The sequence below is a fragment of the Chrysoperla carnea genome, chromosome 2, assembly GCF_905475395.1.
Source record: "Chrysoperla carnea chromosome 2, inChrCarn1.1, whole genome shotgun sequence".
NCBI lineage: Eukaryota > Metazoa > Arthropoda > Insecta > Neuroptera > Chrysopidae > Chrysoperla > Chrysoperla carnea.
This window is the reverse complement of record NC_058338.1, coordinates 3,698,863-3,725,134: the sequence shown is the minus strand read 5'-3', so window position 1 is coordinate 3,725,134 and position 26,272 is coordinate 3,698,863. Positions and strand designations below refer to the sequence as shown.

Below are 26,272 nucleotides of genomic sequence, written 5' to 3'. Positions count from 1 at the left end.
AAAAATTTGGAAACACTATTTTTATTTTTGGTAAACTACCCTTCTTTTTTATAAGTTGGCGAAATGTTACTAAGAAAAGTTACTCGCAATTAACAATTATAACTTCTTATAAAGAATGACTTTTTTTCTTAAAATGCAAAATAAGAAAATTTACAAGTATGGTTACCTCTATCCGGGGACACACTGTATATATATTTTTTTTATAATGGAATTATTGCGCCCCATCATTTCTTTTTTTATAACAGACCACAGTTTTTTTCGTAATATTACATACTAGTTTAGACCTTTGTTTTGTTAGCTTGTACATAATGGGGAGTAATCATTTTTCTTTTTCGAGGCAGAAATAGTATATAAATTCTCATATGTATTTAAAATGTTCATAAAAATCGGTCCATCCATTTTTCAGTCATAATAAATAATTTATTATATAAATAAATAAATTTTTATAGTCTCTCACTAAGTGACTAAAGTGTTAAATTGTCGAAATCATAATGTCCCCGAACCCAAATCACTGCAGATCTTTTAGTTTCGCCAAAACTACACGCAAGAATACTTTATTTAATCTAAGATAGTCTCTCGTTTCAGAATTGATGAAATCAGATTTGAAAATCTTGAAAAAAACGGATAAATTTTTTATCAAAATTCTAAAACTTTGGTTTTTAGGATTTAATAACACCAAGTCCAAGTCAATAAAGATCAAAATTAGTAAATTTTACTAAGCTAATTAAAATAGTGAATGATTTTTATAAACATTCTTTTCAATAATTGATTTTTGTAAGCCATAATTAATAATTAATTAATTTAAATTGAATATAGAAACAATATATTTTTGTTACTGGGTGTATCATAAATCACGATGAGTCTCTAGTCAATGAATGTATCAAGTCAAAATAAGTTGAAAGTTACAGTTAAGGGATCGATACATTTATAAGGATTTTTCGACTTTTTATCCCATGTGTATATGAAATATACCAAGGTATACTAAGTTTAGTCCCAAGTTTGTAACGCTTAAAAATATTGATGCTACGAATTCAATCAATTGTTTGTTTTCACTTGTTTTAACTTAATGAATTTGTTCACCAGATATTCTTCGTGATTTATGATACACCCTGTATGCTCGTAATAAGTAGCTAATCTTATTTAAGGGAACAATGAGATCACGAAAGAAATTATGTGCATTTTTTTTGTTTGTTTTTGTTTTTTTTGTAATTCATACATTTAAAATTGCTTAAGAGGAGCTCAATTCCTTTAGTTAAATGGAAACTTCTAATAAGTTTCTGTTTTATTTTATACTTTTTAGTTCCTTTAAAATACAGATTCAGCCGATCTTGATAAATGTACAGGATGTGATGGACTTCTGGCAAGACGTTTCTTTGGTAACTTTTCAAGTAAATTGAAAAGATGACCAAAATCAGGCCTCTCATCTGGTCGAAACTCCCAGCATACCATTAAAATATCCTGTGTAATGAAAATAATAAATTTTTGAAATGAAATGAACATAAACGTAGGGCCTCACAATATATTTTAAATAAAAATTAAGCTTACTTTAACATCTCGTGACGCTTGTAAATTAGCTAATGGTTGCTTCATTCCTTTACCAACTTGCCAAATAACTGACTCAGGTGGTTGTCCTTTAAAAGGCCAATCTCCACATAATAATTCATACCATACAGTCCTGTAAATGTTTAAAATAATTATTTTTGTATTTATTTCAAAACTCGGTATGATGGAGATGGGATTAGTATTTTTGCTTACCCAAAAGCGTAAATATCAGATGCTTTTGTAAAAGGTAATTCATGATGTACTTGATTCACTCGCAAACTTCGTACTATTTCTGGTGCTAAATAACACAGCCATCCTGGTGGGATATTTAAACTATTTGCTTTGCTGTAAATAAAAAATTCAGTTTTACTTTATGATACACCCTGTATACTCGTAATAAGTAGCTAATCTTATTTAAGGGAACAATGAGATGGGAGGAACAATGGGAGACTGAGAAACTGAATAAAAATACAACTTACCCATTTCCATGACACAATTTGGTAACACTAAACAATCCAAAATCAGTAATAACAACTTTACCATTCTCCAAAAAAATATTTTTACTTTTTAAATCCTTATGAACAATCCCTCTCGCATGTAAATATCCCATACCTTGCGTTATCTGTTGTGCAACGATTGTTGTCTTGTTCATATTAAATTTATCTTTACGTAAATGTATATGTGTGTACAAGGTCATCCCTTTACTCAAACTGGTTACAATGGCAAGTCTTGGTGGTTTCATACAAGCACCCATAAATAATACTAAATTCTCATGACGTGTCTTACGAAATGTACCCACTTCACTTTTAAATGCTTCTAATGCTTTATCATCATCGAGATAATCCATATTTAATATTTTTATAGCTACATCACCATGCCAATTACCACGGAATACCGTACCAAAACGACCAACACCAATACGTTCACCCATTTTTAATTCATCAAATGGAATATCCCATTCTCTCATCGATAATTGCTGTAAAATCATAGAAAAATCTATTAAAAGTCTTTGTAATAGCCAAGAATCGTTTATCTTTTCTGAGTTTCTATGTAAAAACTAGCAGATAACCGCCCGCTTTGCTGGAAAATTTCTCCTTTTTAAAACAAAGACTATCACGTTATAGCCCTCACCCTCCTTTTTGTTCACAATTTCGATAAAACTCAGAATATAAGGTAATTTTGACTCAAAAAGTACAAAAATCGGGTGCATTTGTTGAGTGGTCGAATAATTTCTGAAATACGGACTAAATTATAAGACTTTGATATCAGATTCTAAACTTACACTATTTTGTCGCGGCCACCGTTGTAAATTCCGTGCATTTTCTGAAACTAATTCATTATCTGAAACTTGACTCTCTTGTGAATCAACACGTACAGGAGTTTGTTCAGAATCAGTACTTCCAGAACCACCAGAACCACAAGCAGACACTGTTTTATCACTATCATTTGAAGTTTGTGTTTCAGCTAATTCTTCTAAAGGGTGTGTCACTAAAACTATTTCTCGATCTACATCTGTAATTTTAAATTAATTATTTTGAAATCTTACACTGCTCATATCGTGTAAGGTTCGTCCTGTATAAATAATTACCTGGAAAATGGAAATGCATTTTATTTACAGGAGTGTGTACTGATAATAACGCAGGACTTGAAGGAGTAGAACTATTACAACTTGATGTATTTGAACTGGAATCTTGTCCCTGAAACGGGTGAACAGATTATGTGTAAGAAATATATGTAATTATTATTAAAGGTTTAATTTTTTCTATTCCAAGATTTTGTATTACTTACAATAAATGGGGGTGGATTCATCGATGGCTGAGGATGAGATTTTTTTCGATCTCGTACCGATGATAATATATTATTATGATAATGATTCGGTGATGACATAGGTGTTGGACCTGGATTTGGCGAGTGATTTTGTGGAGCTAAAATTAAAATTAATTTAATGACTAATATAATATTAAGGGAAGGGGAAGTCACGATAATTTAATTAATTTGACTTTTTAACAATATTGTCCAGAAACTATCGAAAATAAAAATAGCATTCTGTTTTGATATTTGGAATTCAACACGATATGTAGAATTCATATCTGGAAAACTTAGGCATGAATTAACAATTATCATGTGTTTTAAACGGTCAAAATTTCTGAAACTTTGAGATTTAATGCTGGTAATATCTTTATCCATAAAGATTATTACTAGATTTTGATTTATAGTTATAAAAATAGGAGCAAAAATAAATAAAAATATGATTTACCTGCTGGACTAATATGTCTTTTAAATTCATTAACTAATTCAGAGGGTAGACCACATGATGCAGGTACTTTATGCGCACATTCACGATGACACTTAAATTTACATTCACGACATTTTAAGCCCGTAACAAATAACATTTGTCGATCACAGTAGTCACATGTTGCCATCATTTTGTACATTTTTGTGAAACGATGTGCAATTGTATGTCTCATTGATTTCGAAGCACCAGTATTATCACCACCCGCATTCTGTAATGCTGTACCACTACTTATATTACATATCCCACCACCTCCGCCACTCTTATGTGGTGATTTTTGTGAACTTATATTACCTATAAGTCGAAAATGTTCTGTAGGAAATTTAAAATTTTATTTAATTTAGAAATATGTCCATGTCAGTAAGAATAAAATAGAAAATTTGATTAAAGTACTAGCGCGATTCGCGTGGAATTTCCCACCCGCAGTTACCGTAACCCGTGGCTACCCTGTACCCGCGGCTAAAAACAACAAACAATAAGTTTCTTAGAAAAGTGGTGAAAAAAATCAAAAGTTCTTAAATTAATATTAGGAGAACATGTATTAAATTTTGCCCTGTGCTCGGTGTACCGAATAGCAGAGTAGGTTAGGTTACGTTAGGTTAAAGTGGCTTAGACATTCACAAACCTCGTGAATAGCCATCACTTCCGCTTGATACACACTACAGTGATCCGGCAGCCGAAATGATAGACGCAAACAGCAGAGTAAGTATTAACAAAAAATAAAGAATCGACTGTTAGGTGGTACGAAGTTCGCCGGATCAGCTAATTAAAAATAAAAATGAATAAATAAACTTACCGTGTAGAGTATTGAATTCTTCACATTCTAAATTTGATAATGCAGGCGATTTAATAGGACTAATACTAACAGGACTAATATTTGTATGATGAACATTATGTAATGCTAAGGGACTAGAATCGGGACATTTTGATCGTGGTGTATGTGGACTGCCCATTAAATGATTTTTAGCAGTCATACTTCTTCTTGTAATTGGACTTAAAGGACTTCCCGGTATTGGACTTAAATTAACAGGACTAACAATCACAGGACTTGAATCTTGGGTTATATTAGAATTTGTTGTAGAATTCGGGACATATGTAACAAATGATGGAACAATTGTTGGTCCAGGTGTGCTGGGACTTGGAGTTTTATTATGTGTGGGTGTTAATGCATTTGGTGAACAAGGACTGATTATTGATAAAGGACTATTTGGTGGGATTGAAGAACTAGCGGTACTTAAATGTGCAGGGGATGGGGATGGACTTGCTATATCAGGACTGGTCATTTGTGATATTGGAGACCGTGCAGGACTAGAATGAACACCAACAGGACTAACACCGGCAGGACTTGTTGTTATTGAACTGATATTTGATGGAGTATTTGAAGCGAGTTCAATATTTGACGATAATCCTGATTCTGTTGGTAAACGACCACTTCGTGAAATTCGAGTTGAAATTAAATCCAAACATGGAACATCTTTATTTTCTGGTGCTTTCGCTGAAAGTTGTGATTCGTGTGATTTTGATTTGGTTAGAGGAAATGAAACTGGAAGTAAAGCTGCACTTTGGCCAATTGTTTGATGTTTTTTATGTGGTGGTGGCGTTGAAGGAAATTTATGTTTTTCATTTATGGTCGATGCTGAAACATATGAAAAATTAAAATGTGATTACTTAAATTATAACGCGAGGTTTTTCAAGGGACTACAATAATCCAATTAATCTACCTTTTTTAACAATGACAGGAGGTGTAACAGGTGGCGAATGCAAACAAGAATTAAATGAGCTAAAAGAATCATCACTACTGTGATATTCATGATTATTATTAAAATTATTATATGATAATGTTGATGGATATGACGAAATAACATCATCAGAGGGAATTGTCATGGCATTCTGTTGCTGGTCAACGATGGCTCGATTACGTGATACATGCGGTGATGAGTTACTCATTGGTTTATGTCGATGATGTTGATCCCATGAATCCCAATATAATTCTAAATCACTTGGTTCTTCAATGTTGTTATCACCACGTTGTAAAATATCTGTGAAAATTAAACAATTTAAAATTAACAGGTGAAATTTACAAAATTTAAAAAAACACCGACAAATGTGATTTATTCCTTGTAAACCATCAAATTTTTCAGTTATTTGACGTTAAATACTCCGAATTTCAATCGCCAAAAACTTGGAAAGTATTTACGTTTCGAAATAAGCTTGAATGACTTGCTTGAAAGAAAAAATACTCACCAGTATAACGTTTTAAATTATATAATGCACGATGTAATCGCCGTAATTCATCTGGACTTGCTTTACGATCACGTAATATATTATTTAAATCATGATCTGATCTTTCTTGTAATGATTCCAAGGAATCAATTCGTTCACAGATTCCATCAATTGATTCCTTTCGTAGACCAACGACTTGTAGCCATTGTCGTACAGAGGGCGTATCACGAAATACTAGCAATGAATCACCACGTAATTTTGATTTTGTTACTAATTGACGTGCAAACATTTTCAGTAATTTGCCCTGAAAATACAAAAAGAAAAATTTTTGTTTCACTGTATTAAGAATACTTTTTATTTATTATAAAATCTGTAACAAATTAAGGCATAAATAAAAAATGGTTGATTCCGAAGTTCTCATATCACTTCCAAGAGCCTCTGTTCGCAAAGTTGTTGCGGCTATCACAGGAGACTGGCTGGGCGGCAAGCATGATGAACGCTTAGGCCTGGCAGTGTATTACGACTACTGCAGGAGCTGCCACAGTGGTGACGAAGAGGAGACAATGTCTCATCTTCTCTGTCACTGCCCAGCTCTTGTCATGAGGAGATGGATTTACTTGAACTAGCCTCTCTTTGACGACCTCTCCGACCTAAAGTCAGTCGACGTTAAAGCCCTCCTGCTGTTCTTAAACAGCTCCAAATGGTTCATGGAGTAGTGGCCGGGGATGGGCTAACCCATTTACGGTATCACAACGGACCCTATGGTCTAAGTGTGTCCCAGCCCAGGACGGCCACCCTAACCTAACCTTGTACCACTTAGAAATATTGATAAGAACAAAATTTTGGTACAGTTTATCATAAAATCATATAATTAGTCTATTTCCGGATGACAGTCCGTCCGTCGACACATTAACTCGAAAAACAAAAGCCTTTCTTTTCAATATATCATAAAATTTCATGAAATTATGATTATGAAAACCATCCATAAATCGAATCTAATTGAAATATAACTTGGGGGGAGTATTATCGATAATATTTAAGCATTAACTCGCAAATGACATCAAAATGGGGGTGAAACAAACAGCGTTCTTCTTAAAACTACCTTATCTAATCTAATAAGAATTTAAGGTCTTAAAAAGTAGTATTTCTAATGTTTCCAATTAAGGGACTTTATTGAATCCTTAAATAATTGAATTATATAAGCTTAAATTTAAACTTAAGGATGTAATTATAAAGCTCAGACTGAGTAAGATTCTAGTGACTATAAATGTCAATTGAAAACATTAAGAAAAAAAAAACTACTTGAATGGAAGCATTTTGACATTCACAAAAATATACAGAAAATTTAATAAAAAATTTGTACCTCAAGTGTACGAATTTCTTGTCGTGTTAAGTCTACACTTGTTGCACATTGTGTTCTTAAGCCATTTAAACGATCTGCAGAAATGTCAATCATGGGCTGTACGACCTTCAATTCCTCTCTCACTTTTGCCACTTCGTCATTCGTTTCCATTACAATAATTACACCTAAATTAATTAATTAACTATTATGCGACTTTATCTATTTTATTATTTGTACAAAAATATATTTTAATTATCATTATGGAATTGATTTTTTTGTGTTTATTTCACTATTTAATTATTTTACAACCATCTTGAAAGTTGTGTCTTGCTTGCAGTCAGTCTTGCAGTACCACCAACTACCACTACGCAAAGTCATCACGCAAAATAACACACCAAAAGAGGCTTTCCAATTCGCATCACATTAAAAAAGGCTTATTTTTCGTAATTACATGTAAATGGATTTCATAATAGTTGTCTTATTTTATTACGATATTAGATGATTCGGTGAAAATAGTTTCACCTACAATTTATTTGATTATAACATTTGATCAGCGATTATTAATTTGAATTAATCTACAACTCCAATTCATTAATAGCTATACTATGCTTAGCCCGCCCCCTAAACTCGGTTATTCCACCCACTAGTCCACCCCCTGCTTAACCCACCCACTTAACACAACCATTACTCCTATCTCTTGAACCATCAGACCTATCAATCATAATTTTTAAACTGTATATTACGTCACCTAAAACGCGAGTAAGACCTGCTGTGATGTCATAGCGGTATGAGTCATAGACCATCAGTTAGTTCAGTGTAGACAGCTGGGTATAATATATCCATAGATAGTAAGTATTTATATCTCTTATAATTAGATGTCTATGAATATATCAGTCAAACTTATTTGTATTATTTCGTATAATGATGCCGATATTACGTCATCAAATTGTATGCCCGCGTTTTTGACAGTTTAAAAAAGGTTTAAAATTTAATTTAAGTTTTTGGAAAGAAAGTGTGTTTATTTTTCCGAAATAAATTTTTGGTGGCTTTTTATTAGCAAAATCAACATTTTGAGATACTTTTTCAAAAATAGTAGAATATCCTATTACTTGTGTACTTTGTTTTATCGAAATCAGAAATAAAGAGCACGAACAAGTATTTTATGAAAAGGTTTGTGCTACACATTTTCGAATAGCAAGCACCTTAAAAACAATAAAAAAGTGAATAAACAAAATAACTAAACAAAGCGCTTGTCAAATATTGAAGATAGCGCAATTTGTATGAACTAGTGCAAAGTGTAGTATCAACTACGGAAGCCTGAATGGCTCACTGTCAATTTATGAGAAAATGGCGTTACACTAGCTTATTTTTTAATGTGTACTACCAACAAGTATAAAACCAACTTTTAAAAAAATCACTAGTTCACTTTCATTCAACAAGTGCACTTGTGACTTGTGGCATTATGGAAACGAACCTCTTTGAAGGTGTCGGTATTTTGTCATGTGCAAATTTCTAATTAAATGTCATAATAAACACTTTATAATACTTTTAAAGGTTAGTAATTAGAAATGAGTAGGTAAAAATTATAAACATTATCATATTATTATTATATCCAAACATATAATTATTAATAATTCCAGACAGTTTCGGTAGTGTCTAATTATAGGATAGTCATCACCGAATGACACCTTCAAAAAGGTTCGTTTGTATAATGCCACAAATCACAAGTGCACTTGTTGAAAATAAACTAGTGACTTTCTTTTTTAAAAGTTGGTTTTATACTTGTGGGTAGTACACATTTAAAAATAACAAATAAGCTAGTGTAGCGCCACTTTCTGATAAATTAACAGTGAGCTATTCAGGCTTCCGTAATCAACAAATCAGAATTGATTTGAAGTTTGAAAAGTCAATTAGAAAAAGTTTTTTGAAGTTTAAGGTAAAAATGAAAGTTGAACACATCGAACATATCGAAGTTAAAGATGAACATAATTACAGTAAGTTTCAAAGTTTTTTTAATTAAATGTCTCAAATTTTTCATTTTAATTGATGTTTTGTATATTCCAGATGAAAATGATGTTATTTCGGCAAGGGATCGTTTGAAAGGGGCTCTTCAAGATCTAGTACATCACGAAGACGATGAAACTGCATCAAGTGAAGATGACAATTCAAGATATAAACAACCAAAGAGACCGTAAGCCACATTTTATTGTAATTAAATTTTCTGAAAATATTTCAAAATTTTCTAGGAAGTGGCTATCCGCACAATACCGTCTACGGTATAGTCTCGTCCACGGTATACACAATATATAGATTGGAAGGCTTATTTGAAGCAAATGAAATATACCGTGTGCGGTATAGTCTCGTCCACGGTATACATTATACGGTATGATGTATACCGTGGACGAGACTATACCGCACACGGTATAAGGGCTCGACGGCATAAAGAGTATACCGTGAAAAAGTATACCTTGTGTAGACGGTATACCGTCTACACGGTATACCGTTTACACGGTATACCGTCTATACGGTATACCGTCTATACGGTATACCGTCACTTCCAATTTTCTAATATACACATTTAATTTTATTTTTAGGATTGATAGTCCTTCGAGAACGAAAACTAAAAAACGTCGCGTTGATAATGCTATCAGTAACGCTTTCCATCATACTTACGTCATGAAACTGTTCGATCGAAGTGTGGATTTAGCACAATTTGAAGAAGACACGCCATTGTATCCGATTTGCAGAGCTTGGATGGCGAATCAACCACGTAATCCACATTATGTAATCAAGTAAGATGTTTTATAATTAATGAATCTCGGAAAAAATATTAAATTTTTGTGTATTTTTATTAAACTTAGGCGTAGACTTTCAAGTCCTGAACCAGAACTAACGAGATTAAATATAAATGGAGATGATGATAGTCCTATATCCGATATTCATCGATTACCACCACCAGCAATGGAATTAGTGAATCGTATACCATCACCTCTTCCAGAACAAATTGAAACTAATTTCGATGTGGACATTTTTGATAATGTAAGTTTTTCATTGAATGTTTCGATTATATTTTTGGCAAATTTTTTTTATATTTTTTTAGAAAAATCCTCCATCTCGTGAAGAACTAATGCAAGGTCATCAAACACGATGGGTTAACGTACGTCGAAAATGGCAAGATCAGGCGAAAAAATATGAAGATCGATATTTTCAAAGTACAGCTGTTTTAACGGCAATTTATAATAAGGCTCAAGAAAATATGGCGTAAAGTAAATTTTAATTTATAAGCTTATGTGTGTATTGCAAAATGAATAATCTAAAAGAATATTATTATTAAATTTTATTTCTTAATAAAACTGTCAATAAAAATTGATTTTTGTTTTACTATCATTTTTCTTGCTTACCCATCTTTAATGATCTATACAGCCTCTGAATCCATACAGCTAACTTTGTTCCAATGTGCGGTAATCATACACATATGACAGAGATAACTATATCGTAACTTTCTTTGTATCTCTTTGGCGCAAATACTTAAATCTTTGATATCTCGGTCAATTTTGTATCTAGAAAGTCGAATGTGTAAAAGCAAATTAATATGCACTTAAAAGTAAAAAAATAACGATAATATAATGTAGTTAAAATTATTGTTATTTTTGGAGTCGGTGTCAGTCAAGGAAACAACTCTGACAGAACAGTTTGCTACATTAACTTGGCTAACACCGACTCCAAAAATAACAATAATTTTAACTACATTTTATTATCGTTATTTTTTTACTTTTTAGTGCATATTAATTTGTTTTGGAAAAGTTTTTCTTTTGAAGTCGATTTTCTTTTTGTTAAAAGTTTTTTTTTTATGCTTCAATGCAAAGATTGTTAAAAGTATTCTGAAAGTTAATAGTATTTGTATAGATCCGATATGGTCTAGTGGCTAGGATACCTGGCTTTCACCCAGGAGGCTCGGGTTCGATTCCCGGTATCGGAATACTTTTTTTGTTTTGTATTTTTCGAAAAAAAATTTGCATTTATATTCCAACATTCCTAAAATTATATATCTGACACTACTAGAACACTTTTAGTTTCTGTCATAAATTCATCAGTTTTTGTGCTGAATAAAATATAAAAAGTAAGGTCCGATAAACTTTTTCAGTCGCACTATTTTTATTAAGATTCATTGACTGACTGGCACTGGATTACGAAATTTTAAGATATATTACGGGTCTTTGTTATAGGTCCTTTGAAGTTAAATAAATAACGAAAATTAGGTCAACAAAAATTATATTTTGAACTTAAAAATATAAAATTGTTTTTGATTTTTATTTATTTTTTTTTGTTTCATAAGAATAATAGTATCAAATTTATTTTTTATTTAAAAGTAATACTAGTGGAAATTAAATAATTATATATTATTTATAATAAATAAAATATGATCCATTTTCACAATCATTGTACATACAGTCACAGTGGTGGGAGGAGGAAGGGATATCATCATCAATTGTATTTTATAATAAAAAATATTATGTAATCATTTATATGCCATTATTAATGATATCTCGAAAACTAATTCGAGATATTAAATTGTATACATAGTGTGTCCCCAGATAGAGGTAACTATACTTGTAAATTTTCTTATTTTGCATTTTAAGAAAAAAAGTCATTCTTTATGGTTACCCTGTACAGTATTAAGAAGTTTTAAATATTCCTACATACTTTTCAGAATAAGCAAAACTTCTTATAAAGAATGACTTTTTTTCTTAAAATGCAAAATAAGAAAATTTACAAGTATAGTTACGTTTATCCGGGGGGACACTGTATATATATTATAGAGGATCATTATCATCGTCATACACCCAGAATAACATTTATATATTTATATAAATAATAAATCTCTCAACATTACACACATTCACATTCATTCTATTTTTCAGTTAAGGACAGTCGTAAAACTTCTTCTAACATTTGTTGTTCTTTTAGTCGCTCTTGTTCGTCGTGATCACGTTCTTGCTTTGATAACATTAATGCCATATGTAAATCAGCATCTTCAGAGTTGTGATGTGTGGTATCGGGACTGTTGGATGAATCCGTGTTTACGTTACTGTTGTTTTCCAATTGTAAGTCACCGGTTAAACCCAAACTTGCTTGAATTGCTCTACAAGGGATATGATAAGTGCATATTATAACATTTAGATTTATTTTATTTATTTAGTAACTAGCTTTATACTTTTAGTATTTGAGACGATATTTATAGTCACTATTTTGAGCCAAATTCATTACTTAAAATTAACAATTGCCACCTCTTCCGATTTGATGGAGAGGCTTCCAACTCCAGATTTAAAATTACTCAGTATACTTGTGTTTCAATAGGTATAGTAATTGGTACCAGTGCTTAATCCTTCTTGAATTTTGAAATTTGTTTTGATTTAAGTTTTTCTCGACTTTTTCAAACTTTGAGCTGGCAACCTTTCTTAATAATGCATAAGAAGGTCATCACAAATGGGTCTTTAGCACCCAGATCAAGAAGTCCTCTGTGCTCTCTTTCAGAACAACCGAAGGCGAGACGTCTGCGGGTAAGAGATGCTATTTTAAGCAGATGAAGTTATATGATTCTGTCTAGGTCAGACGCCACGCAGAAAGTCCACAAGTCTCCCGCCGAAATTTCTCACAGGATGAAAACATTTTCTTGTTTTTAATGTTTTTATACTTTTAAGAGCGTGATTTTGTGGTCGTCGTATTTGTATATATTTGAAAAGTGTTAATATTGACTATAAATATCGTTCTCACAATTTACATTGAAAATAAACTTTAACATTAAATTCTAAAAATATACTACTAAATTTCAATACAAAATTTATCCTAATTTACCTAGGTCCCAAGAATTACAAAAGAAATTGAACTACATTACGAGCTAAAGCAATGGCTACATTTTAAATTTGTAATTCGAAAATGTTTAGCTTTTACTTTTTGAACAATGTGATTACTCTTTTTTAAACTTCTGTCTTATTTTATTAAAATTACCAAAACGCTTGAGATTATACTCAGAATTTAAAGTTATTGATGTAAAAATCACATACTTTGGCTCCATTTTTCAAAGTTGAAAATAAGATAAAAATAATTTCAACTATAAATCTAAAATTGCCTTAGTGCTCGTACTACCTTAAATGCGATATTAAACGCCTAGCGTAACAATATTTTAACGAAGTATTTTCGGTAATTATCTATTAACTGACAAATTAATTTATGAAATTATTTATACTTTACAATAAAGCAATTTATAAAGCAACTCTAGCAGAAATAAAATTCGAACTATTTCTGTGGAATGGTGTTGTTTTGTGAAAACTACATATTTATACTTTCTTATGAGGCGATTTTGTTGATTTTAGAACGGCATTAGGAACATTCAATTTATTTGATTTTGTACACGGTTCATATCTTCTGCTTAATAAATATTAAAAATAATAATCATTAAAAAATATAAAACTTTATTAAAAATTATCTAGAAATAAAAATAATACTAAAATTATCTTATACAGCGTGTTAGAAGAATATCGGGCCAAATTAAGTAATACATATTGTTATTTTTTGATTTCAACTTGATTTTTTTGAAAGGGAGCTACCATAAATTCCGTGACTTTTTCTGAATCTCTGCATTCCTTCAAGTAGACTACCGTAGCCTTTCCTATAATCCCCTTTCGGATGGAACGTAGTTTTTATACCATGTATATAAGAAATATATTAAGGTATGCTAGGTTTAGTCCCAGGTTTGTAACGCTTAAAAATATTGAAGCTACAAACAAAATTTTGGTGTAGGTATTCATTAAATTACCTAATTAATCCATTTTCGTCTGTCAGTCAAAACGATAACTTCAAAATGAAAAGAGATATCAGCTGAAATTTTTATAGCAGGCTTAGGACGAAATTTAAACTACAAATTATTCTCCCCTGACGTAGCTCAACGTAGCTTTTGAACAAATCCCCTCCCCTCTTGACTGAGAATTATAAATAATAATATAAATTTGGTCCTGTATTCCTGTAACATCTTGTACATTAATAACTATTTTTACCTTTGTAATTGCCGTTCTTCTTCTGAAACTATATTTGGAGTAGTTGGACGTGAAGGTCTTTGAGCTTTGAGTGCTTCCCATATATCCACCTAAAACAGAATTAAATGATTAAAAATATAATCGTTCAAAGTGTTTCCATGAAAGATTTAGCACCAGATCAAATGGGAGGACGACTAATTTCCAGTCCTCTTGCTACCTGTTTACACTTACTTCGTCTTTTTCACTGCCCACTTCAATTAAACTCTGCTGAATGGCATATTGTAATAAATCATCTTCTTCTTCTATACTAAACTGTCGTCTAGTATCAGCTCCTGAAACCAAAGATTTATTCAAATTCAAAACGTAACCAACTTGAAAATTTGCCATTCGCTTAAATATATTGTTCATACCAAGATGATTATATCCTACAGGAATATTAAAACAGGAATCATCCACCACACATGTAGTTCGATCATTTTCTTCTATTCTAGAAACATTTGGAATTTCATTGTCCATACCGAAAATATTACCGAATGTAATTCGTGCATTTAGTACATGGAAGAGAGGTATTTCTGTAAAAAATTTAACATTTTAAGTTAGAGATCATGTATTGGGTGTTTTTTAAGAGGTTCACATCTTTTTTTCGTCGCCAATGGATGTCAGGAGGAATCATAATATTTGTAGTCAATGTTTCAGTTTTTCCTGAAAACGCGGATAAAACGACATTGCATTTCTAACAATGAAACCTAGCTAGATCGAGTTGTGAATCTCTAAAAAATAAACACCCGTTACATATTATTGAATGTTTTTATGAATTACCAATTTTAACAGGAAAACCAGCTGGAAGTTGCATTTGAATGAAGTCTTTTAATTTGGCAAAATGTGAACTCGATATTGCCATTAAATCTACAATTGGCATAATTTGTTCTTGTAATGATAATGGATAATTTTCACTTAACCATAATGTCGCTTTAAATTTTTGTATTTTAGTATTTACTTCCTTGGGTCGTCCTATATCCCTGCCATTTAAATCACAGTTTTTATCGAAATATTCTTCAGGTGTTATGTTGCATGGATTACCGGAATGTGTATACTCTTCCTGTAAAATAAAAAAAAATCAGTGTGTCAACGCTACTTTTCGGCAGGTTTACACTACGAGACAAATTTCCATGACTTACATTACTATTTGCATTGACCATAGATTTTTCTTCAATTTCCGCAATACCCAAAAAACTTTGTAGAGGTGTCTTCGGTTGTTTAGCTTTTGCCTTATCAATATCTGTTAAATGTTCAGTCCGAGTTTTAGTAACCAATTCTACATTTGTTGCACTAAACACTTTACAATCGAAACCATTCACTATTTCTGTTTTATCTGATCTCCATCCCCAAATTCCCGCTTTATTCCTGGGGAAAAAACATCAATAAATTCGATAAAATAATTCGACAGGTGAAAATAAATTGAACGTACCGTTCAAAACTGATTTTATCTGTGTCAATGTAAGTTGTACTAAGTGGGGTTGTTAAACGTGATTCAACTGCTTGTTCTGGGGGAGTTAACAATAAACCTTCTGCCTCGGCAACACGCATCGCTTCAATATAAACTTGCTTTGTTTCATGGTCAACTTCCATCATTGTTGCTCCATCGTCTAAAGAAATCCAATTTTTTTAAACAATACTCGACATTTACACTTGAAAAACAAACGCGAAAAATTCGGGATGAACCTCGACATGGGGTAAAAGCAAGCGAGAAACCACCGTATAAAATAGAACTTTTTCTTCTTCTCAATACTTACTTTGTCCTTTAAAGATATAACTCCTATTCCCTCTTTGCCAACTCGTATGATCAAATCCTAATAAAGTGGTATCTATTCGAACATTTGAACCTTGTTTGTATACTTTATATGTATCACTTGGACACATTCTTGAAACTAGGGGCACTAAAACAATCAATATTCATGTATAAACGAATGAAAACTTAAAGTTTATCTAGTTAAACTTTTTTTTACCCCAACTGGTGAACTCCCATTTCATTTCCACATAAAAGTCAGGCGCTTGTTTTAATCGTTGTAGAAGTTCTGGTATACCAGCAACACGACTTGAATACCTTTGAAAATCTCGACGTTCTAATACTAATGCTAATAATTCTGGATCACCAGTTGCTACTGCTTCTTGGACGGCTGTACATACAAACAAAATAGTTTATAGGAAATCTCAAGTATTGTTTGTAGTATTTTTACAGGGTGTCTCAAAAATTTTTTTGATAATAGGAAAATTTGATTCGATCTTATTGAAATTTTTTTTGAAATCCACTGATTTGGGGTCATTCTTTTCAGCTGCGATGAGAGTTTTTCGCTAGCTATCACTTATATGCTTAATTTCGGGATCAGGACTCTAAATTCTTGAATCCTATTAGAGTTAGGTTAATTTTGATCACAAATTTGAAAAGTATGACCCAAATTTAGTAGGATTACATACTTGGTTTACATAAATTGGATAAAATTTGGATGTGATAGAGCAAAATTAAATTTTTTGGATTTTGATGACGTCATAAAGATAAAAAATTCTATTTTTTGGATAGCACAGGCAAATTTGATCCAATCTTATTGGAATTTTTTTTGAAATCCACTAATTTGGGGTCATTCTTTTCATCTGCAATGTCAGTTTTTCGCTAGCTGTCACTTATATGCTTAATTCCGGGACCAGGACTCTAAAATTCTTGAAACCTATTAGAGTTAGGTTAATTTTGATCACAAATTTGAAAAGTATGACCCAAATTTAGTAGGATTACATACTTGGTTTACAAAAATTGGAAAAAATTTGGATGTGATAGAGCAAAATTAAATTTTTTGGATTTTGATGACGTCATAAAGATAAAAAAATTCGATTTTTTGGATAACACAGGTAAATTTGATCCAATCTTATTGGAATTTTTTTTGAAACCCACTAATTTGGGGTCATTCTTTTCAGCTACGATGTCAGTTTTTCGCTAGCTAACACTTATATACTTAATTCCGGGACCAGGTCTCTAAATTCTTGAAATCTATTAGAGTTAGGTTAATTTTTATCACAAATTTGAAAAGTATGACCCAAATTTAGTAGGACCGATATATAAGGCGCAACCACCTAAATACTTGCCACCGGCGCTATGTACCCTCGTTACAGCCCTGCTTAAACATTCAATTTCGAAAAAATTTTTTTCATTACGCATTTAATTAAATTTAAAATATATATTTTATAATGATTGCCACACATGTTACCCGTCTCATTAAACCACCCCCTTTTAATCTTAAATATGAAACCAAATTTGAAAAAATCTTTGACGAATATCTTTTTTGAAACATCCTGTATAAGTACTTTATAAATAATATGACTAAAAAATTATTGAAAATTACCCGTCCAGCCTTCAGAGTTTTCACAATTAACATTTGTATCATATTGTAATAAAGTTCGAACGGATTCTAAATGTCCTAATGTCACGGCTAACATTAAAGGTGATCGTCCTCGATTGTCTTTTTTCTCCTTATCATGCTGAAAAGATAACAGATTTTGTACTATGGCTTCAATACACAAATAATATAATCTTAAATATTAATTTTTATCGATTACGCGACACACTTATTTCAGTTTAAAGGTTTCATTATATTAATTTAAATCTATTTCTAATTAATTTAATTTGTAAAACTTTCGAATCAAAATTTTTCGGCACCCATTTTTATTCAAAATTTCGATATCAATCAAATTTAAAAGATAAATGAAAAAAATAGATTTTACTTACAATATTTTTAGCTAGTTCATCCTGTAAATCTTTAAATAAATTATTCCAGACTAACCAATGTAGGGGATATTCCGATTTGATATCTTCTGCTGTGGTCATTTTTTGCAATGCAAAAATGAAAAAGTATAAAATAAGACACTTTTTGAATCACCTATGGTTATTAAAAAATTTTTTTTCTAATTTTTTCAGTAATTAATAAAAAACTATGGAAAATTTTTTTGACAGCTGCTTTCACTTCATATGAATGAAATGACAGATAAACCTCCTACCTTCTGTGGTGAAATTTAACTGTGGATAATCAAATTACTCATTGTCCGAAGTATACCGAAACACGATCTACAAGAATTGTCATATTTTTAATTTTTTATAATTTAATTATTTTTATGTAAATTTTTTATTAATCCATTTCTTAGATATTTTCTTGAATTAATTTTCTCTTATTTGAATATAAAACAATTTTAATTTAGGACCTTTTTGAATTTATAATATTAAAAAGCCGAATTTGTATATTTCAAAATTTGTCATTTTTAAAATCAGTGAAGTATGTCATTGACTAGTGGCGCTACCTACTATTATTTCTTTTTATTCCTAATTTGCGCTCTCACGGGTAAACAGTGATGTTTACGAAAAAATGTGTCAAGTTGTTTATTTTTTGATAAGGAACATTTTTTACATTTAAAGTTTTGTTCTATCTCTAACGGTTTACAAGATGGGTCATACGGACCCATAGGTCAAGACCCGATTGACCTATGTTGCTCATTTACGAACTCGACCTCACTTTTTACGTCCTGAGTACGCTGTAAAAATTTCAGCTTGATATTTTTTTTCGTTTTTCAGTTATCGTGTCCACAGACGGACGGACGGACGGACAACCAGAAATGGACTAAATAGGTGATTTTATGAACACCTATACCAAAATTTTGTTGGTAGCATCAATATTTTTAAGCGTTACAAACTTGGGACTAAACTTAGTATACCTTGCATAATACATATATGCCTGGTATGCAAATACATTTTAAGGGAAAAGCTTTTATCGTACTAAAGAGTAGAAAATAATTTTATCTATGTGTCACTCATATTATTATGACTATTTCACGAAAAAACTACGTGACAGTTCTGTGCCAGTCTATAATAATCATAGAAGGCTAATATATAACCTCTATAATAGCAGTCTACATTTAATATTAGTTTGTGAACAAATGTCATCGATTAATAACGCACTGCTACTAAACTTGGCGGTATTTTAAGTAAAACGAACTAAAATTTTGTTTTAAAATTTTTCAAAACGTGTGATTAACTTTGTTTTTTTTTTAGTTTTATTTGTAGTGTTTTAAAATGACATTGGGTGAAGTTAAAACAAATTTACCATGGTAATTTTACAAACTGCTTAAAACTGTGTTAAGTTTATTTTTAATTAATATACATTTCATTAATTTAAGGGTTGAAAAATACCGGCCAAGTACTTTGGAGGATCTTGTATCTCATGAAGATATTATCAAGACTAGTAAGCGAATATTTATTTTATTATTAAAGAATTCATGAGCTTATTTCGTTTTTATTTTAAGTGAGTCTATTATGACCGAGTATTTTTTTAATACTCGATCGAAAGTCTTAGTTTCTGCGGCGTTTCAGTGATGTAAACGCTGATGAACGCTAAAACGAAATTAACGGGGATAAGTGATGGCAAATGAAGTTTAATTTTATAACGCAATAGTCTTTATATTTAAAATTGCAGTTGCCCAGCGAAGCAGGTGGGTTAACTGCTAGTATTTACATAAAGTCAATAAATTTTAGTATACACAGATATTTAAACACCATTTATACATAACGATCTCTTTTTTTTGCTTTTCAGTCAGTAAATTTATCAAAGATGATCAATTTCCTCATCTTCTATTTTATGGACCACCTGGAACCGGTAAAACGAGTACAATATTGGCATGTGCTCGTCAAATGTACACCGCAAATAGTTTCACATCGATGGTCTTGGAATTGAATGCGTCCGATGATCGTGGTATTGGAATTGTACGAGGACAAATATTGAATTTTGCCAGTACACGAACTATTTTCAAAAGTGGTTTTAAATTAATTATTTTGGATGAAGCGGATGCCATGACAAATGATGCGCAGAATGCTTTAAGGCGAAGTAAGTGAAGTTTTTTAAATAAAATAACAAATATTAATAAAGTAATAATTTATTGCAATATTTGAAATAAAATAGCATTTATTTTAATATGAACATTATTAATAACAATTAATTATTAGTGTGATGTAAGTTAAATGTAATGTAAAACCATTTTATTTCGTTATTAGTCAATTATAATCACAATTAAACACTACCTAAATGTAATCAACACGATTAACAAGACCTAAGTGCTAAAATAAACTTAGTAGATACCATAAAAAATCGGAAAATAATATAAACACACTTAAAACGACTAAATTACACTAATTAGTTAATGAATAGGGGCACAATGAAAACGGTCAAAATACTTAAATAATGCCACTATTCAAATAATCCACAAAATGTTAATAAAGACAATCAATTGAGAATACACACAAAGAAATTTAACGAATTTTAATGACATGCAAACGAATTTTGAAAGACGTATTGTTTATTTATTTAAAAATATATAAAATATTGTTTCCCCAACAACCATTGAAATGGATAAATTATTTTCAAAACTAATAGATGGCCCTACACGAATATAACGAGTAGAGCCACCTGGAGAAAGGCACCTTCAGAGAACCAAAATAGTAAAAATTTTATAGGGAGTTGCAGACCTGTTTTAAATTAAAAACTATAATCTGTGATTAGTACCAAAAATTGTGATAATTATTTAATCGATTAAAAAATTTATACGGTTACCATAGTGATAAAATTGTATACACAAAAGACGTAATGACTTTATTAGACATTCCTTATGTGTCTTAATACCGAAGATCAATGTCGTATTGCGTGTAAAAGTGGTTTATTTAGAAAATAATGCCGAAGAATTTTATATATAAATAAAACAATAAATTTGTTTTTTTCAGGTAATTATAAACATTTTTTTATTTATCTCTTTTAAATTACATAAATTATAGTTTGTCTAAAGTTTCTGCACGAGCACGTTGTACTGGATTTAATAGTTGGAAAAGTCCATTTAGTGGGGCCATATTTTCATTATCTAAATCTTCGTTACAGGATGAATCCTTAAAACATGATTCTGAAAATAAAGATTTTATTGGTGTAAATTAATTGAACCTGTGTGTACTTCTTATTCGTTAAATCGAGTAAATTTTAAAATATTTAAAAATTGATGGAATTTTATTTGAAGTTCCACTAAATTGGGTTAAATAGGGCAAATAAAATTTGGTTGTCTTTAACCCTTCGTCCATCACGAGATCAACGCGCCACGTTAGAAATTTTCAATTTAAAATATAAAAAATGAATCGGAACGCCTAATCTACTGCACATGCCTAATTATTTTTCGATTCATTCTTGATATTAAGCGCATCAGGCTTTTACAATTTTCACCTACCTTGGGAACAGCAAATACCATTTAAAGCACATCGTCCAGCATTGCCATCACATGTTGATCGCCCAGCAATGCATGGGGTTTGTTCATGGAAGCCACCATTCCGTTGACATCTGATTGTGTCTAAAGTTTTAATTAGACATCCAAATGGTCCGCAACATATTGATGGTCCAAAACATTGTCCAGCCAATTGTGGGCCACAAGATGTACACTGTAAATAAAATATGAAAAAGTACGAAGTACAGAAATTCAAGCTTTTTAAAGAATTTTTTTTTGAAAAAATTTGATTGTTGAGCCAGATAAAAACAATATTTTAAACTTACCGGTTTGATAGAATCCGTTGATATTCTATTATCTAATAAATTACTCCGTTTGCCACCTCTTGGACAATTCGTAATTAAACAAGAATGAACTAAAGTTGTAAAAATAACAAAAGTAACAATTGTTGCTTTCAATGAATTGTTCATTGTTGCAAAATAAAAATAATAATTGTTGTTAGTTGAATGAATTGAAAACTAGGAAAGAATTGATACATTTTCCATGATTTTCTCATCTATTTATATGAAAAATTCTTCTTTCGAATATTCTAATCTTGTCTATTGTAGGGAGTTGAACAATAACGGATTACCTTTTATTGTTAGGGTAGGTGAAAATCATTTGAATAATCCTTATTTAAATATAATGTCATTCCTTATACAAGGTGGGTCTATTTTAATCTATTCGCACCGTGTGTGAGTTTTATTGGAGGCGTTTCTATGGTAATAATATATATAACCGGGCTTATACTAGTTACCCAGTCGCCATTGCATAACTCTTGTGACGAACTTCATACATCAAAAAAGAAAGCGTGTGTATTTTTCCGAAATGGAATTGGATTGTGAGTTGATTTAGAACACCGACCTTGAAATTAAATCCAGCACAATTACATAATTTTTGGAAAAATATATTCAATAATTTTAATTTGTAAAATTTTTTGATAAATCATATTGTAGGGATTTTTCATATAAAAATATATGATTGAAAATGGCATAAATATGTAAATAATATACAGACGTGTTGTAAATAAATAATTATGTCTGATTCAGAAGATGAAACTGAAGAAAAACAGCTTAAAGTAGTATTCGTTGGTGAATCTAACGTTGGTAAGGTAAACAAAACAATTGATTTTCTTTTAAATATTTAAAATATTCAGTTTTTTTGTTTGTTTTGAGAGTAATCTTTGAAATTAAATAAAACGTATTAACATTAATATATTTTTAATTCATTGTTTACACCGTTATAATAATGAAAATTTGATTTTTCAGACTGCCATTATAAAACGATATTGTTACGACGAATTTTCACGACAATATGTGAGCACTTCAGGTGTTGACTTTTTCTTAAAACGTATTCTACTTCCCGGTTCTAATTATGTATCCATAAAAATATTTGATGTTGGTGGGGATGCTTTAGCGGGTAACATGCTTGATAAATATATTTTTAATTCTGATGTGAGCATTATTTTATGGGAGAAAATCGTGCTAATTAGTACTTTGTTCCAATTATTTTTCTAGAAAAGCAAAAAACCGAAACAAAAAATATATTCTTTGCAATTTTTAAAGTGTATTTTTTAATCGCGTGTATCTAATATCTACTATCGTTCGGAACAAAGAGTAACATAGCACGATTAACTCCAAATTTCATTTTGACTAGTTCTTAAAAATGTTTTTCTTTTAGATAATTATCTTAGTTTACGATATAACAAATTTAAATAGTTTTGAATTATTAGTCGACTGGTTAGATAGTATCAAATCAATTATCCACGATCAAGCAGTTACGATTGGAATTTTTGGAAATAAATGTAAGTTACATAAATGTATCTACTAAACTTAGATAGCTAAAACTCATACAATTTTTGGTGAAATAATTTGTTGAATTCTTGTTAAGGTGATTGCGAGCATCAACGAGCCATACGCTTAGATAAAACTCAACAATTTTGCAGAGACAATAATCTAAAACAATATACCGTTTCATCACGGACAGGCGAATCGGTAACAAACTTTAGTTAAAATCGATTATAAAGGCATTGAAAGGACCTCAAAAGACACAGGTTTGGGGCACCAAGGGGGGTGACCCAAAGACTATTAGCGATGTCGATATAAACGATTTTGGCCGTAATTTGATTATTTTTAAGCAATTTTTATACCTAATATTGTATAAATTTCCAGGTGGCTGTTTCAATTGTTTCATTAGTAGCTAATCATCTAGGAATAAAGTTAAGTAAAGCTGAACAAGAACATCAAACGACAATGGTTAAAGCTGAAATTGAACCACGCTATACGATACCTGTCGCAAATGGTGCAGCAGCAAATCGTTCTAAAGCTGTTGAGAAAAAATCATCGATATGTGTTTTACAATAAATAAAAAATACCCAAGTCTTCTTAATCAATAATTATATAAATAAATTTTAAAATTGTTAATTATATATTTTATTTATTATTAATTTGTTATCGAATCTTAATTTTATAAATAGTTAAGGCCTTATCAAATAAAAATATTTAATAAATTTAAAACTAATATGTGACAAAAAGAAAAATTATTTGAATTACCTTTGAAGGATATTTTATTTGAAGTAAAGCTATTACTGCAATTACCCAATACAGAGTGGCCCGACAGTCACAATCACATTTAAAAATGGAATAACTGTCTACAATTAAGATATTTTGCATTATAAATAAATTGTATCAGTTTTTTACCACATTTTAAAGAATGATAAATTTTCTCGTATTGGGGTTTCCTGAAAATGTATGAGAAAATTATAGTTGCAATGTTAAATGAGGGACATCATATTCTAAGCATATGTCAAAGCACCCTGTATATGCAAATCTGTTTTCTATATATGCAAATAATCTTGAATTGATTGATCTTATATAATTTTTCATTTCTGTTTATTTTCAGTAATCGAAAAATATACTGATAATGTCCGATTCTGTATTATCTGTAATTATTTGGGTAAAATAATTCCTGCGATACAATCTCGATGTACCCGATTTCGATTTGGACCATTGAACAATGATCAAATTATTCCACGATTAAATCATGTTATTGATAAAGAAAGGTAAGTTTTATAAGATTTCAGATATTTTTGAAATAATAAAATTAATGACGGAGTTAAAAGGAAGTTTAAATTATTTATTAAGTAAAAGTGGAAGCGGTAGATAATTTCATTGATTTAACTTCCCAGCCTTTTCGAATACATACATTTAAATTCGAATATAAAGTTATTTTCGAATATAAAGAACTATTATTAAATTCGAATATAAAGAACTAAATAACTAGACATTTCTTTGGGATAAAAAGTAGCCTATGTCTTTATTTTAACTCACCAACTATCTCTGTGCAAAATATCACGTTGATCCGTTGATATTTTCATCTAATTTGTTTGAAAAGATAACTCACAAACAAAAAGGTTTTGTTGAATTTATAAATTATTATAGACTTATAAATTATTATTAAAGAAGTTTAATTTCTTACGCACCTTTTTTTATGTTTTACAGTTTAACCGTAACAGAAGATGGAAAACAAGCATTACTTACCTTAGCCAGTGGTGATATGAGGAAAGTATTAAATATATTACAAAGTACTTGGCTGGCGTATAAATATGTGAACGAGGAAAATGTTTATACATGTGTGGGACACCCTATGAAAAATGACATTGAAAATATTGTTAAATGGCTTCTAACAGAAGATATTGATGTTACTTATAAAAGTATCCTTTTGTTTATTAAAAACTTGTCAGCTTTATTCTAAACACTCGAAAAATTTGTATATTTTCCTTAATTTGCGTTATTTAGATATTAAAACATTAAAAGTTTCGAAAGGCTTAGCCTTAACGGATATTTTATCTGAAGTTCACTTATATATTCAAAGAGGTATGTAATTTTTCATCTGTATATAAAAGGTTTATTATTCTGCCAAAAGTCCGTAGATTAAATTTCGTTTTACGTAAAGGTGCTCGTAGGCATCGTTATTTTCTAGTAAATTTTAAAACTTTATTTAATTTTTTTGATTTTTTCCAGTTGAATTTCCATCTGAAGTGTTCGTATACCTTCTAATTAAACTATCAGATATTGAAATGCGTTTAGCAACTGGTACAAATGAAGACATTCAATTATCCGCGTTAATATCAGCCTTTCAAATTGGTCGTGATCTAGTAGAACAACAATCGTGATTGGAAGGATCCATGGTATAGTCTTAAAATTTATTTAATTTTGTTTATTAAGAATATTTTTGTATGCATTTTTGTTACAATTTAAAAATTATATAAAAAATTGGCTGTTTTTTGTTTTTTCAAAAAAAGTCTTACAAAAATTCATACCAAAATTATCATCGAATTTTGTTTTTATAAAACTATGCTGTGTCACTGTGTCCGAGCTTTTGAAAGTTTTTGACAACTTACAGTTGAAAAATATTTCGGATTGCTGGTCATACGCGTTTACTCTTTCTTAGTACAATTAATGTGGCCCGTCCAGCCTGTTTGGGAAGCTTGAAATTGCATGGAAATTA

At 30.6% G+C, this 26,272-nt stretch overlaps 6 protein-coding genes and 1 non-coding gene across 8 annotated transcripts; 4 read left to right on the top strand and 3 right to left on the bottom strand.

Moving 5' to 3' along the window:
* Positions 1–800: 800 nt before the first annotated feature.
* On the bottom strand, positions 801–7,727 carry LOC123292096 (kinase suppressor of Ras 1). Its single transcript, XM_044872627.1, has 12 exons — positions 7,422–7,727; positions 6,080–6,362; positions 5,557–5,874; positions 4,632–5,471; positions 3,800–4,147; positions 3,331–3,467; positions 3,131–3,239; positions 2,825–3,054; positions 2,022–2,518; positions 1,756–1,887; positions 1,546–1,675; positions 801–1,458 (listed from the first exon to the last, which is right to left on the bottom strand). The coding sequence occupies exons 1-12, from the start codon at positions 7,569–7,571 to the stop codon at positions 1,306–1,308; spliced, it is 3,327 nt and encodes a 1,108-aa protein (XP_044728562.1). The 5' UTR covers positions 7,572–7,727; the 3' UTR covers positions 801–1,305.
* A 1,535-nt stretch (positions 7,728–9,262) lies between these two features.
* LOC123293567 (protein lin-37 homolog) lies at positions 9,263–10,697 on the top strand. Its single transcript, XM_044874429.1, has 5 exons — positions 9,263–9,394; positions 9,465–9,591; positions 9,995–10,192; positions 10,262–10,439; positions 10,501–10,697. The coding sequence occupies exons 1-5, from the start codon at positions 9,343–9,345 to the stop codon at positions 10,663–10,665; spliced, it is 720 nt and encodes a 239-aa protein (XP_044730364.1). The 5' UTR covers positions 9,263–9,342; the 3' UTR covers positions 10,666–10,697.
* Positions 10,698–11,307: 610 nt separating this feature from the next.
* Positions 11,308–11,379, top strand: Trnae-uuc. Its single transcript has one exon. It is a non-coding gene; the product is annotated as a tRNA-Glu (tRNA).
* An 810-nt stretch (positions 11,380–12,189) lies between these two features.
* Positions 12,190–18,441, bottom strand: LOC123291812 (ankyrin repeat domain-containing protein 13D). Its single transcript, XM_044872232.1, has 11 exons — positions 18,210–18,441; positions 17,827–17,962; positions 16,441–16,611; positions 16,228–16,371; positions 15,903–16,080; positions 15,613–15,838; positions 15,254–15,533; positions 14,845–15,006; positions 14,666–14,766; positions 14,456–14,544; positions 12,190–12,543 (listed from the first exon to the last, which is right to left on the bottom strand). The coding sequence occupies exons 1-11, from the start codon at positions 18,306–18,308 to the stop codon at positions 12,312–12,314; spliced, it is 1,818 nt and encodes a 605-aa protein (XP_044728167.1). The 5' UTR covers positions 18,309–18,441; the 3' UTR covers positions 12,190–12,311.
* Positions 18,442–19,419: 978 nt separating this feature from the next.
* LOC123294063 (replication factor C subunit 5) lies at positions 19,420–25,991 on the top strand. Of its 2 annotated transcripts, XM_044875134.1 has the most exons (8): positions 19,437–19,456; positions 19,524–19,579; positions 19,649–19,713; positions 20,062–20,352; positions 24,665–24,824; positions 25,264–25,475; positions 25,561–25,638; positions 25,786–25,991. In XM_044875134.1, the coding sequence occupies exons 2-8, from the start codon at positions 19,545–19,547 to the stop codon at positions 25,935–25,937; spliced, it is 993 nt and encodes a 330-aa protein (XP_044731069.1). In that variant the 5' UTR covers positions 19,437–19,456; positions 19,524–19,544; the 3' UTR covers positions 25,938–25,991. The 2 variants fall into 2 exon arrangements, with proteins under 2 accessions (XP_044731068.1, XP_044731069.1); XM_044875133.1 differs by having other exon boundaries at positions 19,420–19,579.
* LOC123294065 (neurophysin 1-like) lies at positions 21,252–22,235 on the bottom strand. Its single transcript, XM_044875136.1, has 3 exons — positions 22,051–22,235; positions 21,731–21,938; positions 21,252–21,415 (listed from the first exon to the last, which is right to left on the bottom strand). Exons 1-3 carry the CDS (start codon positions 22,192–22,194, stop codon positions 21,288–21,290), a joined length of 480 nt encoding a protein of 159 aa, XP_044731071.1. The 5' UTR covers positions 22,195–22,235; the 3' UTR covers positions 21,252–21,287.
* Positions 22,751–24,134, top strand: LOC123294064 (ras-related protein Rab-28-like). The gene is made up of 5 exons (XM_044875135.1): positions 22,751–22,874; positions 23,032–23,217; positions 23,444–23,567; positions 23,654–23,757; positions 23,935–24,134. The coding sequence occupies exons 1-5, from the start codon at positions 22,800–22,802 to the stop codon at positions 24,124–24,126; spliced, it is 681 nt and encodes a 226-aa protein (XP_044731070.1). The 5' UTR covers positions 22,751–22,799; the 3' UTR covers positions 24,127–24,134.
* Positions 25,992–26,272: the final 281 nt, after the last annotated feature.

Coding starts and splice junctions, on each gene's coding strand:
- LOC123292096 (XM_044872627.1), bottom strand. CDS start 7,571: ATGGAAACGAATGACGAAGTGGCAAAAGTGAGAGAGGAATTGAAGGTC. Junction 3,240..3,330: donor TGAATCCACCCCCATTTATT/GTAAGTAATACA, acceptor CACCCGTTTCAG/GGACAAGATTCCAGTTCAAA. Junction 3,055..3,130: donor AATGCATTTCCATTTTCCAG/GTAATTATTTAT, acceptor TTAAAATTACAG/ATGTAGATCGAGAAATAGTT.
- LOC123293567 (XM_044874429.1), top strand. CDS start 9,343: ATGAAAGTTGAACACATCGAACATATCGAAGTTAAAGATGAACATAAT. Junction 9,592..9,994: donor TATAAACAACCAAAGAGACC/GTAAGCCACATT, acceptor TTTTATTTTTAG/GATTGATAGTCCTTCGAGAA. Junction 10,193..10,261: donor AATCCACATTATGTAATCAA/GTAAGATGTTTT, acceptor TATTAAACTTAG/GCGTAGACTTTCAAGTCCTG.
- LOC123291812 (XM_044872232.1), bottom strand. CDS start 18,308: ATGACCACAGCAGAAGATATCAAATCGGAATATCCCCTACATTGGTTA. Junction 14,767..14,844: donor TGTAGGATATAATCATCTTG/GTATGAACAATA, acceptor CTTTGGTTTCAG/GAGCTGATACTAGACGACAG. Junction 14,545..14,665: donor TGGGCAGTGAAAAAGACGAA/GTAAGTGTAAAC, acceptor ATTCTGTTTTAG/GTGGATATATGGGAAGCACT.
- LOC123294063 (XM_044875133.1), top strand. CDS start 19,545: ATGACATTGGGTGAAGTTAAAACAAATTTACCATG. Junction 19,714..20,061: donor TGAAGATATTATCAAGACTA/GTAAGCGAATAT, acceptor TTTGCTTTTCAG/TCAGTAAATTTATCAAAGAT. Junction 24,825..25,263: donor CATGTTATTGATAAAGAAAG/GTAAGTTTTATA, acceptor TATGTTTTACAG/TTTAACCGTAACAGAAGATG.
- LOC123294065 (XM_044875136.1), bottom strand. CDS start 22,194: ATGAACAATTCATTGAAAGCAACAATTGTTACTTTTGTTATTTTTACA. Junction 21,939..22,050: donor CAACGGATTCTATCAAACCG/GTAAGTTTAAAA, acceptor TTTTATTTACAG/TGTACATCTTGTGGCCCACA. Junction 21,416..21,730: donor TGGTATTTGCTGTTCCCAAG/GTAGGTGAAAAT, acceptor CTTTATTTTCAG/AATCATGTTTTAAGGATTCA.
- LOC123294064 (XM_044875135.1), top strand. CDS start 22,800: ATGTCTGATTCAGAAGATGAAACTGAAGAAAAACAGCTTAAAGTAGTA. Junction 23,568..23,653: donor TGGAATTTTTGGAAATAAAT/GTAAGTTACATA, acceptor ATTCTTGTTAAG/GTGATTGCGAGCATCAACGA. Junction 23,758..23,934: donor CATCACGGACAGGCGAATCG/GTAACAAACTTT, acceptor ATAAATTTCCAG/GTGGCTGTTTCAATTGTTTC.